Source organism: Cyclopterus lumpus, chromosome 14, assembly GCF_009769545.1.
Source record: "Cyclopterus lumpus isolate fCycLum1 chromosome 14, fCycLum1.pri, whole genome shotgun sequence".
Lineage (NCBI taxonomy): Eukaryota > Metazoa > Chordata > Actinopteri > Perciformes > Cyclopteridae > Cyclopterus > Cyclopterus lumpus.
The window spans coordinates 18616348-18631562 of record NC_046979.1 but is presented as its reverse complement, the minus strand read 5'-3'; the positions used below and the strand labels follow the sequence as shown (position 1 = coordinate 18631562).

Sequence of the window (15215 nt, the reverse complement as noted above, 5' to 3'; positions counted from 1 at the left end):
GGTCCACTGTTCCACGACCGGGACGGAATCCGCACTGTTCGTCTTGAATCCGAGGTTCGACAAGCGGTCAGAGCCTCCTCTCCAGCACCATGGCATAAGCTTTTCCCGGGAGGCTGAGCAGTGTGATACCACGATAGTTCGAGCACACTCTCCGGTCCCCTTTCTTGAAGATGGCAACCACCACCCTGGTCTGCCAGTCCATGGGCACTGTTCCCGACCCCCATGCGACACTGAAAAGGCGTGTCAACCAAGACAGCCCAACAATGTCCAGCGCTTTCAGCATCTCAGGGCGGATCTCATCCACCCCTGGCGCCTTGCCACCAAGGAGCTTTTTGACTACCTTAGCGACCTCTGCCAGGGATATGGGTGAAACCACCCCAAAGTCTTCCGGTGCTGCCCCCTCTCCGGGGGACATGTTGGCCGGGTTTAGGAGTTCCTCAAAGTGCTCTTTCCACCGTCCGACGATGTCCCCAGTCCGGGTCAGCAGTTCCCCCCCCCCCCTGCTGAGAACAGCCTGGGGTAGACCCTGCTTTCCCTTCCTGAGCCGAGCCGTAGCTTCATTCTACATTCTTTTTAAAAAAAACATCAGTTGTGATTGATTTGTGGGAAATATTTAAAGGTCTGCCTGCTAAACATACTCTTAAGCATTTTTTTCTTCTTAAAGGACGTTTTGTTGCTGCCCCCCGTCCCCAACAGATCATCATATCAAACACACTATTGCTATAATACTAATTTTATGAGTCGTTGCCACATCGACAGGTGCAGACAATGGAGATGCACAGAAAGGGTCCGGAAACAAAAATCAATGCAGCTTTATTCTTGATCTTTGCACCTCTGATAACCCCCCCCCCCCCCCCCCCCCCAACAAAAATGTTGTGTACCATTCTATCAAATATAAATAGCAAACTGCTTCCTTCTGTGTGCATTTTGACTCAGCTACCATCTCCATCACGGCCAATGATATTTGGTACGAATGCTCCAAAACATGTTCTGGGCGGCTTGTGCCAGGCAAAGGAGATTGGAGAATAAATATCCCCCCCCAACCCCCACAAACATTCCTCCTGGCTGTGCTTTACCCAGTGTGTCGCTGTGTGGCTCTGCTCTTCCTCCAGACTGAACTCCAAGCACAAGACGGACGAGCAAAAGGCGTCCGCCGCCTCGCCGGCCCCGGGCCCCAACGCTCCCGCCGCGTGGCACAACGGGGACCACAGCCAGCGGAGCCGCAACGGCAAGGCCGGCAGACTCGACCACGGCGAGGGCGAGAAGGGGCACGATGTATGTAATCTCCTCTATTTTGCTGCCACACCCCCACCCCCTCCCCCCTCCTCCCCCCCCTCGCCCACACCCGCTCCAACGATTTATATCTGCCACAGTCTCTACCAATGCGATGTGTGATCTTGCTCCTGTTGTGTTGGTTGACATGAATTCTCATCTTGTTTGATATTGAAAGATTTTCTTTTATTCAGTTATTCTTAGGTTGTCGGACAGTTTAAATGATAACTATTATTCTTTCTGACGTGTAAAAGACACTCCTGTCCTGTGTAAAAACCGTGCCGCTCCTGCTGCTTTGTTTCTGGTTCTCTTTGACTCCTCTGCCATCTTGTTTTTACTTTTGTTTGTTTTCTCCTTGTTGTTTGCCGGTAACAGAGGGAGGCAGGGAGCAAAGACAAGAGAGGTTCTAGTGTCTCGCGTAGCGCGCGCCTTTCCAAATGAATGAGCAAAAACATGAGTTGTTCCTTCAGAGCGAGTGCCTGCTCAGGCATGAAACAAATACAGAAAGAAAGTTGAGCCAGGGACAGGTATGACTGCTTCAGACATTTTGTCTCCCACAAAGGTCCGTGCCCGTGAAGAAATATCAATGTGTCTTTTGGGAATGATAACCTCTTAAGTTTTACTGCAGATAAAGTCGTAATTAGCCAATGTTGCAAGAGTCACAATTACACGTCTGAGGGCGCTTCAAAGTGATAACAATCTGCAATTTCTCCTGGAACTGACAAATCCAATTACTTATGGAAAGTCTTGATCCGAGCATGCAAAAATGAATCGTTGCAAGGTACAGCTCCCCATTATCCGCTGTGTGCTGGCCCGTATGGAAGATTAAAAAAACTTCAATAAAAGCAAATCAAATCAATCAGGACAATTATATTGCTTTTTAGCCTCATGGCGCAATTAATGGATATTAAAGTCACAGTGAAAGGGAAATTAGAGCATCTTTAATGCATTCTGTAAAGTGATATATTTCCGCAGGAAATGGAATATTACAATAGTTAAAAGAGGGATTTAAATCAAATTCTAAGAAGGATGAGGGTTAATTTACGGAATTATTCCTCAACCACGTTTTTGCCTGCTGAAATCCAAACGCACGCTTCCTTTTAAGATATTGCACTGCTAGCTACCTACAAGCTAACAGTCAAGTGCGGTTACATGTGATGGGCGGGTTAGCTATTTACCCCCAAATCACATTTGATTGGATATATTTATGTAACCGTCAAGTTCAAGATGAGTCATCAAAAATACTTGCATTTACCTGATTTAAAATATGACAATTACATTTCCCATTTTGCTGTGTCGTTAGAATCTAATCACAACACATGCATTTCGTTGCTGTTCAGCAGAGAGCAGCAGAGAGCTTCCAGCACTTAAAGGCAAAGTATAGTGTCGCCATGAGGAAGTGCAGGGAAGATTCCTTTTTTGTCATAAAAATGCGTCATTTCTTTGTTCGACCTGGTAGATCTTTATATGAAGGCATTTTATATCTCCCACAGAAACTATGTTGCGTTAATGAATTAAAATCACGACACACAGTGGACCCTCTGAGTAATAAAATCCTAAAATAAACCTCCACACACTGTCCACAAAAGGCTCCCGAAGATATATAAGATATATTATAAATCATAATGTATTCCCTTCCAAGGCTTTAATATGGAACTGCTCCTTGTGTGTTTTGGCTCTTTAGAAAATAAGCCGCTCTGTTCGTCTCTGATTACCTTGAAGACGCTGAGTTTTAAATCCCTTCCTGCTATTATTGAAACAACCTAGCTATTCCATTTGGCAAATGGATCATCAGAGCGACTGTAGGACGGCGGCCGATTATGTTGGAGTAAAAAAAGACACTCAGACTGCAGAGATCGCTTGCAAAATCGTCTTTCTCTGTCCAATGTGCCTCTAAATGAGCTGCAAACGAAAAAGGATGTCTTCTATTTTCTACTCCAGCTTGCATGTGTCTATGAGATCTCATCTGGTCTCTCTCTCTCTCTCTCTCTCTCTCTCTCTGCTTATTTCATTCATTACTGTTTCTTTTTTTCCTTATCAAAAGTATGAAGTGGTATTTGCCCATGAATAAATACCCAAATCTTTCTGTCTCGTTTATATAAAAAGCACTCAAATGCTTTGGAACCGGACCAAGTAGGTTAACTGGGTATGTGTAATAGTTTCTTCTTGTCAATACCGTTGTCTTTCTTCTCAAGCACACGCTCTGCTCAGTGATAGATCCTCTTCTCCTCCAGGCGTCCAACAGCTCCTACCAAACCACCAGGAGTTAAACACGCTCCTCTCCACTGTTTCACTCTGCCATGTCTACCGACGTGCATGTGGCCCCTCTAGGGGGCGTGTCTCTTCTGTCCCTGGCGTTTGTTGTTTCTGCTCCATCTGCTCGGGCCAGTGGAGGATGGCAAGGCAGGTCTGTTTGATCATGTGCGTTAGAGCCATTCAGTCGGAATGTGGCGAGAGGGGAGCATGTAATTGGCTCACCCGTTTTTATTTTTATTTTTAGGCAGCATCTTTGTAGCATAAGGCGATGTTGCCATTCGTGTTAATCTCCACCAAAAGCTAAAATATTTTCTTCTTTCATGATAATCCTCAAACTGAAATCTCCGGTTATGTGTGACAGATCCTGGACCCCACTGAAGTTTGACTTTACTGCAGCAGTTGTGTGGTTTAGCAAATGTTCTGTCCAGCAGCTCTGGTTGTGTATCTTTATATATCTATCTATATATATATATATATATCATCTCAGTTTGTGTTCCTGTAGTTGTCCTCTCGCCCCGTTTTGGAACGGTCTCGTCCGCGATGTGGCGGACGCTCCCGGACGCTTCCCGTAGAGAGGCTTGGGGAAACGCCTGAGCACTGCTCTTAATCAGAGGGGAAGTTAAGCAGACGTGCATTTGCTAAAACCAACGAGTTAATCTTTCACCTCGAAGCCTTTGCTCTTAAAAAAAAACATATTTTAACGAAAGCATAAATCTCACCTTCATGCGGCTCGTACGAGTTTGCTTTTAAGGGTGAAATAGACATTTCACCAATGGAGCCAATGGAACTCAATTCTCCACCAATCATAGACCTCTACGACCTGCGAGCGTCACATGACTGAAGGAGACGGACGAAAACGCCTGTAGAATAGTTTTGCTAACGACCCGGTTGCTAACTAGCTCCCCAAGGTGATCAGTACTGAACACAACTGTCTGTGGACAATTAGTGAATCCCTCTCTTTTATTATTAGAGAAAGAAACAATGAGACGAGTAGCAGGGCTAGCGTCCTCCAAAGTATGACTTTATATCTATTATGAATATTCATGCAAACCAAACCTCTAGTTACTCTATGAGGGTTACAGATGGTGCACGCCAGCGGGTGAAAGTCAACCCCAGATTCACTTCCGTTTTGGATTGTGCTATATTTAAGTTTGGTGCAGGGTCGGCCATTTTCTTAGCTTCCTCTTCAATAAACACTCACGATCTGACACCTGTTAGCGGCGCTTTGAAAGCGTTTGAAGCCCGGAAAAAACTAAAATAATAACAAAACAACAACATTGCTGATCGAGAGGGATTATTTTAGTATGAGCCTACACATTTTTTTTCAGGTGAATCCTTCTCATTGTGCCTTTAGCGTGTGGGTGTGACTTAAAGCAGCGCTGTTCACAATGTCTGCCTCCAACATGGCACAAAACCATTCTAATTATCCAACAAAAAAACGGCATTCATAATACTCAGTATTCATCTATTGTACCATTTTATTTTTTAAATCAATAAAAACTCACAAGAGAACAATGTCAAACCCACCGCCAGTACTAGTACGCAGCAGTCGACAGGCTAGCAGATTAGCTCGCTAGGGTGGCGTTAGCTCGGGAACCCCGGTCGGTCATGTGACCCTCGCCTTGCAGGTCACGGTGGTCTGTTGGGATTCAGAAGGAGTTTCAGTGACCCTGATCTTTTAATGGAGGTGCTTTCCAACATATGCTTTGGGACTATCCGGTTGGTTCGGTAAACACATGTTTAACTTCCCCAAGTCTGATGAAGAGCAGCGCAGAGCCGAGAGGCATCCGGGACTGTCTCCTGCACAGTGAACGAGCCGGTCCCAAACTGGGCCAGTCGTCCTCTTGCTCATTATTAATGGATGTCTTCAAACACTTGAAACACACGTACATGGGCTCTTGAAAAACAACCAGGACAACTCACACATGTATTAACACGATTGTTATTTCAATGGGACCCAAGCCATTTTGAACGTAAGCCCCGTCCCCCGTTGGCAGTTTTAAACAGCAGATTTGGCGAAGCTCCTTGGGCTCTCCCTCCCTCACCGTACCTGTGTTTACAGTGATAAAGAAAGAAAAAAAGACGTCTTAAGAGTAGAGAAGTGCTGCTGCTGAAGAAGACCCGGGCCAAATTGTGACTGGGTTCCCTTTCAAATGTGCTGACTCTCTAGTTGTCCATCTTAGCAGTGACAGCCCCTCCAACACTCTTCTACCCTTCCTCCTCCTCCTCCTCCTCCTCCCCTCCTACCTGTTCATCTGCGTCATGTGTGACTCACGTCTCACTCTTGTTGTCCCGGCCTTTTTCTTCCCACGTATCTCTCACATCTGCCAGCTCTGCATGTCCCCCCCCTCCATCCCTTCCTCCTATAGCTTTATACTCTACTCTACATGTGGATGTCCACTAATATGACAATTAACTCTATCCGCTTACTTCTACCCCCCCCACCCCACCCTCCCCCTCCCCGTTTTGATACAAATATGGCTGCATTTGTACAAGCGAAAAAGACAAAGCAAATCATGTAGTTTATAGATTTCATCCTTTGTTTCTAATTTTAGTTTGATTTGAATTCCATCTGGGTTTCTTTTTTATTTATTTTTTTTTAGTTTTCTCCCCTCTATTTTCTTTGTACTTTTTGGTTTGTTTATTTCTCCTTAGTCTCTGGACACAATATGTAGCTTTGATACTAAAAGAGGTCATTGTCTTTTTCCCATTTCGCTGCGGAGAACATTCCTTTCTCCTTTTTCTTTTTTTCTTTCTTTCCTTTTTTTTGTTGATATTGCATACGTGTCACTGATTGAAATGGAAGGTAGGTAACGCTTTGCCTACGCACGTGATCTTTATGCAGATGAGAATGTGACAAGCACCCTAGCCTGAGTGACATCAATGTTTCTCTCTCTCTCTCTCGCTCTCTCTCTCTCTCTCTCTCTGTTATTTATCAATGGTCTCTAACTAAATTGATTATACCTCATCAATTATGATTGGATTACGTAGAGCTCTGGTTTTTCTCTTTCCTCCTTAACTTCATTCTGAAGTCCAATACCCCGCTCTATCTTCCAGGTCCATTTCTTTCTCCAGTTTTGTTTTCTTTGTTTTGGTAGAATGCATTCCTGTCTGTCCAGCATCTCTCTGTTTGTCGGTGAATTAGTACATCCGTCTTATGATTTCCACCATATTGATTTCCACGACTGTTTCTAACAACTGTCATGAGCACCAGTGGTTGTGTGTCTTCTCCTTCTACCGCTTAGTTGTCTCCTCTCTAGTGGAGAACGGCTCTTATTTCTGCAGCGACCAGTCGGTGCTTTTGTTGTTCCTTAGGCTACGAAGCAGTTCAGACTGCACATTGTAATGCATGTGAAAGAGACAGCTGTGTTTGGTTTCAAACTATAAAACGCCTGTTTGAGAGACATTTCCTTTTTATGACCTGCTTACAATGAGCAGTGTATAAGTCTCAACCCCTAGCTCCCACTGAAGCACTCGCCCATCTTCTATTTTTGTTGAATGCTTAAAATAGAGGCTGGGACTATGTTTGAACTCACCTTCCACCATACACAGATTATAGGATAAGGCTGGCATTACTCATGACATGTTCTTTTCTTACTATGAGCAAATCCCTTGAAAATACCTAAATCGGCATTGGTTTGATGTGTATGTCAATACTTTCTGACTTATATATTAGTTACCACTGAAGATGTACCATTTTAAAAAAGGGGTCACAAATATGTAGTTTTATTATTAACCAAGACTAAGAGTCTACAGCTGCACAAGTGGCTCAGTAAGACGAAACAATGCTAAATGCTAGCGTCAGCATGCTAACATGTTCAGAATGACGATGCTAACATGCTGATGTTAAGCCGGTATAATGCTAACATGCTAACATTAGCTAACTCCCACTAAACACAAAATACAGCTGAGGCTGATGGGAAAGTCATCAGGTATTTGGTCATAAACCAAAGTAATGCACAATATGTTTTTGACCTGATGCTGGCACTAGACCAGAGGATCACCAACGTCAGAGGGTTTCATTCTCTGGGGAACATGAACGTCTGTACAAAATGGCGAATCACCCAATAGTTATTGAGATATTTCAGTCTGGACCAACAGTGGACCAGGCAACCGACAGACACTTCCATCCGTAGAGCCGAGCTAGCTTCTGTAGGTAAACATCTGGGCTGTAGTTGCTTTAGCAAACCTCACTCAAACCGAAGTAAAACATTTGTTAGGAACTATTTTTACCCGCGGATGTATACACATGTGGGGCTCTAGTGAGTATTTACAGCACGAGGACAGTCTTTGTGAGTGTCTGTAAACTACAGAGCCCATACTCATGCCAATCAATAAGAAAAACACTGAATATTGCCCGCCTTATCCTTTAAGACACAGTAGTCATTTTGAAAACTGCTAACTTCAAGGTAATTTAGTTCTTTCGTGAGTCTAAAAGTACCTTTTTACTTTCAAATCCCAAAGGATGAAATCACATTCTTTATTAGATGCGATTCTACTGACCTTTCACTGACCAAATACTTTTCTGTTTTTTTTTTTTATTTAGTCATTCACGCAATAAAATTACTTTTGAATGCTATAACATGTGGTTGAACCCAAGCCAATCTCACTGTTGTCATAGGTGGCAACAACTCCCTGGAACTACATTAACAGAAAAGCTGGCTATTGTGGGAACTGGAGGCGCCCCGTATCAAACACAGACTGTCCCAGTAGAAGCTAAGGCGGTTACTGTAGCCTGTAACCGTGTCGGGCAGTAGAATAACACCGGCCCTGTGGTAGATACTACATGGAGAGAAAAATGGTGAAGAAAATACCTCAAACTCTCACCAGCCAGTTGCTCTCTGATGTTTAGGAAGGTTGCTGGGCCCAGAGGATTTACTCTCTGTGTGAGGGGTTCCCTGCACATTGTGGTTTTCCGCTCTGCTTTTGAGTTCTTTTCCATTGATTTCCATGCATTGTCTCATGAGTCACTGCCAGGGAAGGGTTTTGTGTCTTTTTCTCTTGCATTTTGTGAATCTAATGATGCACTTATGTTGCCCCACTTTTCCCTTTTCTTCATACCTTACCTACTAAAGGAGGGAATACCACTTTATTGGTAAGTGGATGTTAACCAGAAGGGAGTTAAACAAGAGTAACCATTTAAAAAAAATAAAGAAAATGGGTCGCTGTTCACATCTCAGCAATTGTCTTCAGGAAAAAAAAAATCCAGAAAGAGAAAATTGAGTAGCAGACGATTTGTTTTCTGATTCGATTGATTCAATAATTGTGATCTTTATTTTGTTCCTTCCATTTCTGTGATGTTCCGTCAAGTTGTCTTCTCTTTCTGTTTTGTTTCTTCTTTTTTAATCATTACTCCAAAAAAAAAAACTGAAGTCCTCTTTTTCTACTCTACAAAATCTGTAGCTCTGTACCTTCTGCCTTTGCTCTTTAACTTATTTGGTTCACAGTTTTGTTTGATTTTTTTCCCTCTCTTCCTCCTTCTCCTAGTTTTTTTGTTTGTTTTTGCGATTATGATTTCTTCAACTCATTATGGTTTTGCATGCCAAGTATTGCATGCGCTGCACCATAGAGGACTATCTATAAGCCATATGGAGAAAACCTAGACCTTTTTTCTTTTAGATGTTTACCTTCTTTTGGCAAGTACACCGTAGCGCTCAATCACCAACCCGGAAACACTCTAATGCTCTATTTGTCCTTTTTTTCTTTTTTTGTTTTCTTTCTTCCTCTTCTTCTTCTTCTTTTTCTTTTTCCTTTGTTGGTCATCATTTTTTTCTACAGAAGCTCCGTCTGCTGACCGCCAGCTCTGCAAGCATCCAGTCCTCTCTGCTGAGAGAGCACAAGCTCCACAGCGCCACCAGCAGGAGCCAAACGGGACCGACGTGCGCAGCAGGAGAGGCTGGGAGTGTGGATGGCAGGACCACAGCTGTGGGGGGCTGCGTAACCCCGGCGACGGGGAGGAGAGGGAGCCAGAGAGGCCAGAATAAGACCTCCCGCTCCCCGGCTCACAGCAGCGACTCGGCCCACTCGCAGCACAACCACACTCACCGGGGGAGGAACTCTCGCCGCCACAGAAAGTAAGTTGGCCTCGCGGCGCACGCCTCCCCCATCTTTCCACTTTAGCCGCTGTGAGAGAGTCGTTTGACACTTCGCTGTGTTGAAACCTCCCGTTACCCTAGGACAAAAGGCGGCCACTCTTCCAGGCGTCACCACCGCTCCAGTCGGGGTCAGGCACACCACCGGAGCCCGTCGGCATCTCCGGGACGCCACCCGCACACGTCGGGCAAGAAGAAAGAGGAGTCCCGGAGCAAACCCAACCTCCGGCAGCGCAGCAGCTCCTGGAGCAGCGGGCGCTCGTCCTCGCGCTCCGCCTCCAGGGACCGAGGCCCCAGCAAGGCCAAGTCCCCCCACAACAGACAGAACAACTCCAGGTAAAGAAGACCTCCCGTCTCCGTCACGCCGCTCTTTCTAATGCGCCTGGCTGTTCTGATGGCGCTGTTGTGTGTCCCGCAGAGAGAGAGACAGCCCGAACCGGTCCGACACCGACAGCCGAGCCCGCCGCCGCTCACGCAGCTACTCGCCCATTCGCAAGAGGAGGAGAGATTCGCCCAGCTTCATGGAGGCTCGCAGGATCACCAGGTAACGCATCATAAACCTGCGGCTGACGTGGGTCTGATCATACTTTGAATGATCTTTTTCCCCTGAACTCATCTGCTGTGTGGACTTCCTCCCAGCAGAGTAGCACATCTCCTTCACGAGACAGTTTGTTTGTGTTGGATTATATTTTCGGGGCTTTTATACGTCTGGAAATAACATCACTTTGACATGACACACCTTTATGGAGGTAAGTCACACTCAGTTATTTAACTAACATGGAGCGCACTGATGTCGCTCTTTGTTACAGCTGCAAATTACAGCCTAACAACAACAAGTTGTTTGTGCTTTAACTCACAAGTGAACATTTTAAGGAGCACATTCAGATCCCTTTTATCCTTTTTTTAGAGTGGAAACTAAATACTGCATACATAAAGAATGAGGTGTTTACAAGTGTGTAGGTTTGGTTCGGTGAGGGGGGATATTATGAAGTCAAACCCTGTTTTTCTACATTAATATGATCTAGCTATGATGGAGTTAGCTATTTCCACAGTAATTATACAAAACTAAATATTCAGATTCTTTGTAAATTGCTGCGTTGTGAATGCAATAACCCCGTAATGGTGCCGTCTTTCACCGCCATAACCCTGATTGACGGTCAAATCTCGAATATTAACTCGACATAAAAACAGATTAAAGGATTTATTGTTGTTGTTTCTTCACTCTGGAAACATGCTGTGGAAGTACTGATCGGTGCCTGCAGGATGTCGTTTGTGGCGCTATTATATTACAGTATTGTGTTTTACTGGCAGCTGTTTCTCTCCATTCAAATCAATGCGGCTGAATAACATAAACACCCCTCTCATGAAATGCAAGTCAACGGGTCCACAAACTACCGCCTGCAAAAGGACCAGGAAGTTGACACAACAGCTCTCTAAAACACTGAAGCCTCGTGAATGGGTTGTTCATTTAGAACTGGTGTAGTAGTTAGTTTGACCCAACTGTGCCTAATAAACTGGCGGCCCAGTGTACGTGACGAAAAAGGCATAAAACTGATAGAGAAATGAAGTATGACAACAATCTGTATTGATGGATTACGCTTGTTTTTTCTACTGATTTGTTTGTGTGGTATTGTTTATTGATCCAGTAAATAAAGATATTACAGTCAACACATCTAAAGAAATCACCCAAAAAATCTGTTTACGAAACTATTTTGATCACTTCCTAATTATCATTTGATCTTCTCCCATAGACACGTCTTCAGGCGTGTTTCTGTAGAGATGTAGTTGGTAGTTATTTCTTAGAAGGTCAAGAGAGGCGTGTTTCTGTGATAAAAAGAAGAAGAATGAAATCAGGCTCTCTCCCTTCGCCTCTCTTCCCTCTCAAACAAGCGTTAATGGACCTGGGTGAAATGTGTGTGTACCTTGTCATCTTTCACTCCAGTCCTTAAGGTCCCGCCTGCCAAGACGGACGGGATGCCGCTGAACCGAGCCACCAGAGGCTAGTTACCCCGGTAACAGTTGCCGCGCAGCAGGATCCGAGTAGTCCGACTCATGAAGCTCGGCTGAACAGCAAACCATCGGAGCTCCCCTGAGTAAACCTGTCCTCCTCCTGGGTTTTGTTTTTTTTGTTCTCCTGTCCTCTTTCTGCTGCCGCTTCATTCAAATTGACAAAAGAAACTCACACCGGCTCTGGAGCTGCACCCCTCTGCGGTTACGCACTAATGTTGTAACACGGGGAGATTAAAATGCTATCAAGGTTTTCTTTTTGTGGGTACCTCCATTGCGCAGGCCGTGGAATCCCAAATCAGATACAGGAGACAAAAGCTCTGGCTGAGTTATCTACAATGACAAGGTGAAACACACCTTGTAGCTGCAGGATACCTTGATAGCGTTTATCTCTCTCCGCACTGTTGACTCCACGATTTCTCTGGGTGTTGTCCTCCACCGAGAAGATGAGCTTCTTCTGGGAACTAACAGCTAATTTACCTTACAGGAAGCACTTCCAGGGTGGCTATTAACAAAGCGATTCATGCTCACGCTTAAACTAACGACAAGCATTTCTCTGCAAAGTGTGTGTGTGTGTGTGTGTGTGTGTGTGAGAGTGTGTGTGTGTGTGTCTGTGTGTGTGGTTAAACAGCTTTGACTTTTTTTAACCCATGTAACTGCTCTCTTTCAGATCCTACTCTGATCACAAGTCCACCACTTCTGTAGCCTAACACTGATTCGCTCTCCACCAACTAAATCTTGTCCTAATACATCACGTGTTTAACATCAGTGTCAAACAAAGGCCATGACAAGCTCCTCCACCACGTCTCCTAACGCTCCATCACCCCCCATCCTCTCCCCAGTGCTCGGAAGCGGCCGATCCCGTACTACCGGCCCAGTCCTTCGTCGTCCAGCTACGACAGCAGCCCGTCGCGGTCCAGCCGCAGCGAAAGCAGCTACAGCCGGAGCCGGAGCCACAGCCGGAGCCACAGCCGGAGTCACAGCAGAAGCCGGAGCCGCAGCTTGAGCCGGAGCCGGAGCCGCAGCCGCAGCTGGAGCCGCAGCAAGAGTCGCTCCCGCAGCCACCACAGCTACTACAGCCGCAGCAGCTACGACAGTCCCGGCTTCTGAGCCCTCCCCGGCCCACCCCCCCCCCCCCCCACAGAGGAGTCCCGTTACATTTGACTGTGTCTGGTTCATTGGTGAGCTTCGCCAAGCCCTCCGGCGGAGCCCGCGCTGCTGTCCAGTCCAGGGCCTCCAAAGCTCCTCGACCCGAGACCGTTATCTCTCGCAGAGCCCGAATCAAAGAGGAGAAATAGCACACCACTATGAAATTGGCCGTCACTGTTCATGTCTTCACGCAAACAAGGTATTAAATGGAAATGGGTCACCACGCGTCAAAAATTAATTTTGGTAGAGCCCAAAGAACAAATCTCGCTGTATGTTCGCACTTTCTTTCTCTTCTTCCACAACGCAACCAAAAATGAATTCATTAAAAAAATAAACTATATACTATATAAATACATATATATATCCTAACAATAGGAGCTGAGTAGAAGACAAAAAGAGGACACGTCGACGGCTTTCTGTACATTTCAGTTTGTTTTCCCCTCATCGTCTCCCCGAAGACTTCCATCCCATCGATCAACAGAAGTGAGAACAAAAGAGAGGTCGGCTGATGAGACGCGGAGGCAAAAAAAAAGGAACTTTTTTTAAATAATACAAATGGTATTGTATAGGTTTGTCTGTATAGATGTAAAGTCTCTTAAGTTTCGGCTTTGTAAACTATGCACTGTATATTCCATCTCGCTGGAGGAGGTTTGTTTAGCATGATGCATCAGGAGAGTACCTGGCCCACATGAAAGGTGCCAGGGTGCATCTGCTCCCCGCTGGCATAGACTGCAAGTCAGCCACCTGCATACACAGGTGGCTGGGGGGTGGGGGGGAACTATTTATTATGTAATTTTAATCTTCCCTGTTTAAATTATCATGTTGATTCTGCAAACCCTGACTTTATGTGAGTGAGTGTGTACACTGCCTGCACCTATACGGCTGCTGTGTGGTACTGTACAGGACAACAGTCTGCAAAAAGTCTCCATGCACATATTTGTGTTGACCACAACTATTTATGATTCCACCGTATTTATTCGTTTATTTATTGGGTTATTTATTATCTAATTTATTACCATTTATTTATCTTTTTTTTCCCCTTCTTTTTCTTGTTGCCATGAGCAGTAAAGCAGTTGGATCATGCTTTTGAGGATGAGATTGTGATGCAAATGTGTCCCCATTTTGAAAATGTACCGTGTGTGTCCATGTTTGTCATTGTGGCGAGGGCTCGCTGCCGCTCCCAGATTAGCGAGCAGGGTGACGATGCGCCGCTGTGCGTTTGAAAATGCTCCGATTGTAGCCGGTGGAACGGAGTCTTCGCCCACAGTTGGAATGGATACATTTTTCCCGGCACGCCGCAGTGGCTCTGCCGGTATTGAGGAGCGAAGGATCAGCCTCCAACAGAACCAAACGCCTCCCTGTGTGGGGCTGAGAGTCTATTATTATACTCTACTGTATATCTCCAGCCACCACATATTCTAATCCCTTTGTATAATGGGCCGCAACAAGCTTCCTGTCCCCTGGGTGACAGCTTCAGGAGGACAATATATGTGACGTAAGCTAGCATAGCAGGGACAGCTGTAATGCTCTGTCTACAGGTTGAGTAGTGCGGTAAACCAAGTGGCGATACGATCAGGGGTCACCCTAAGTCTTCCTTTGCATTCGTCTGGCCTCATGTCACTCCCAGTGTTGCAGTCCCAGTGTAACCAGACCTTACCCGACTATGATACTCTGCAAAACCTCTTAATTTATTCCAAGTATAGCATCGCTCCTTTGGTTCCACCAGTCATTTCTTTGTAATGTACAAGTTATTATACCTGACAATAAACAGAAACAAATGGGGAAGTAATTATACTCTCGTTCATTTTCCTCCTAAACACTTCAGACGTTGTGTATATTGCTGGTGGGAGCTTTCCAGTGCTTGATACTCACCAGAGACGACACGGAACCTCAAAATGGGCCTGAGTGTTCTCCAGCTCTACGGAACCGTTGGGACCTCCACTCAAACCAGTACTAAGGGAGGGGGGGGGGGGGCGTGCTCTATTCTGGGGACTGTGCACATATCAACACGGTGATGACATCTGCACCGTATATCACTGCAGAAGTATGAGTCGATGACAACACAATAGACATGTGCTACTATGGGATCAGAAACTATAGTGCGGAAGCTGACCGGCTAACATGGGGGCAGCGGAAAGTGACAGATTTATGTACTGCGGCCCCTCTGTGCCATCCACCTGCACACACACTTGTATAGCTGTAAGGTTGTTGACTATTTAGTACAGAGATAGGACGGTAAACACAGTTACACTGTTGGACTCGCTGGCCAACAACTGTAGCTGCAAGGCCCACTCATGTGTGAGGACCTGAACCCTCACAACCTTCATTAACGTCACATGTTTAGTGTTGGAGTGTTTACGAGGCCTCCAAATGAGCCCAACTACCAATCCCCCCTCTCACGGACTCACAGATTTAGGGCTGTCTGTTTGAGGGCTCTCT

The 15215-nt window shown here is 45.5% G+C and overlaps 1 protein-coding gene across 1 annotated transcript in view; it reads left to right on the top strand.

Annotated features, from left to right (window-relative positions):
• Positions 1-12737, top strand: part of srrm3 (serine/arginine repetitive matrix 3) — a 33890-nt gene extending 21153 nt beyond the window's left edge. Inside the window, exons 9-13 of the mRNA XM_034550711.1 lie at positions 1113-1275; positions 9307-9602; positions 9705-9956; positions 10039-10164; positions 12470-12737. Coding sequence (XP_034406602.1) covers positions 1113-1275; positions 9307-9602; positions 9705-9956; positions 10039-10164; positions 12470-12737 — 1105 coding nt within the window. The remainder of the gene's footprint in view (positions 1-1112; positions 1276-9306; positions 9603-9704; positions 9957-10038; positions 10165-12469) is intronic.
• The last annotated feature ends 2478 nt before the right edge of the window (positions 12738-15215 follow it).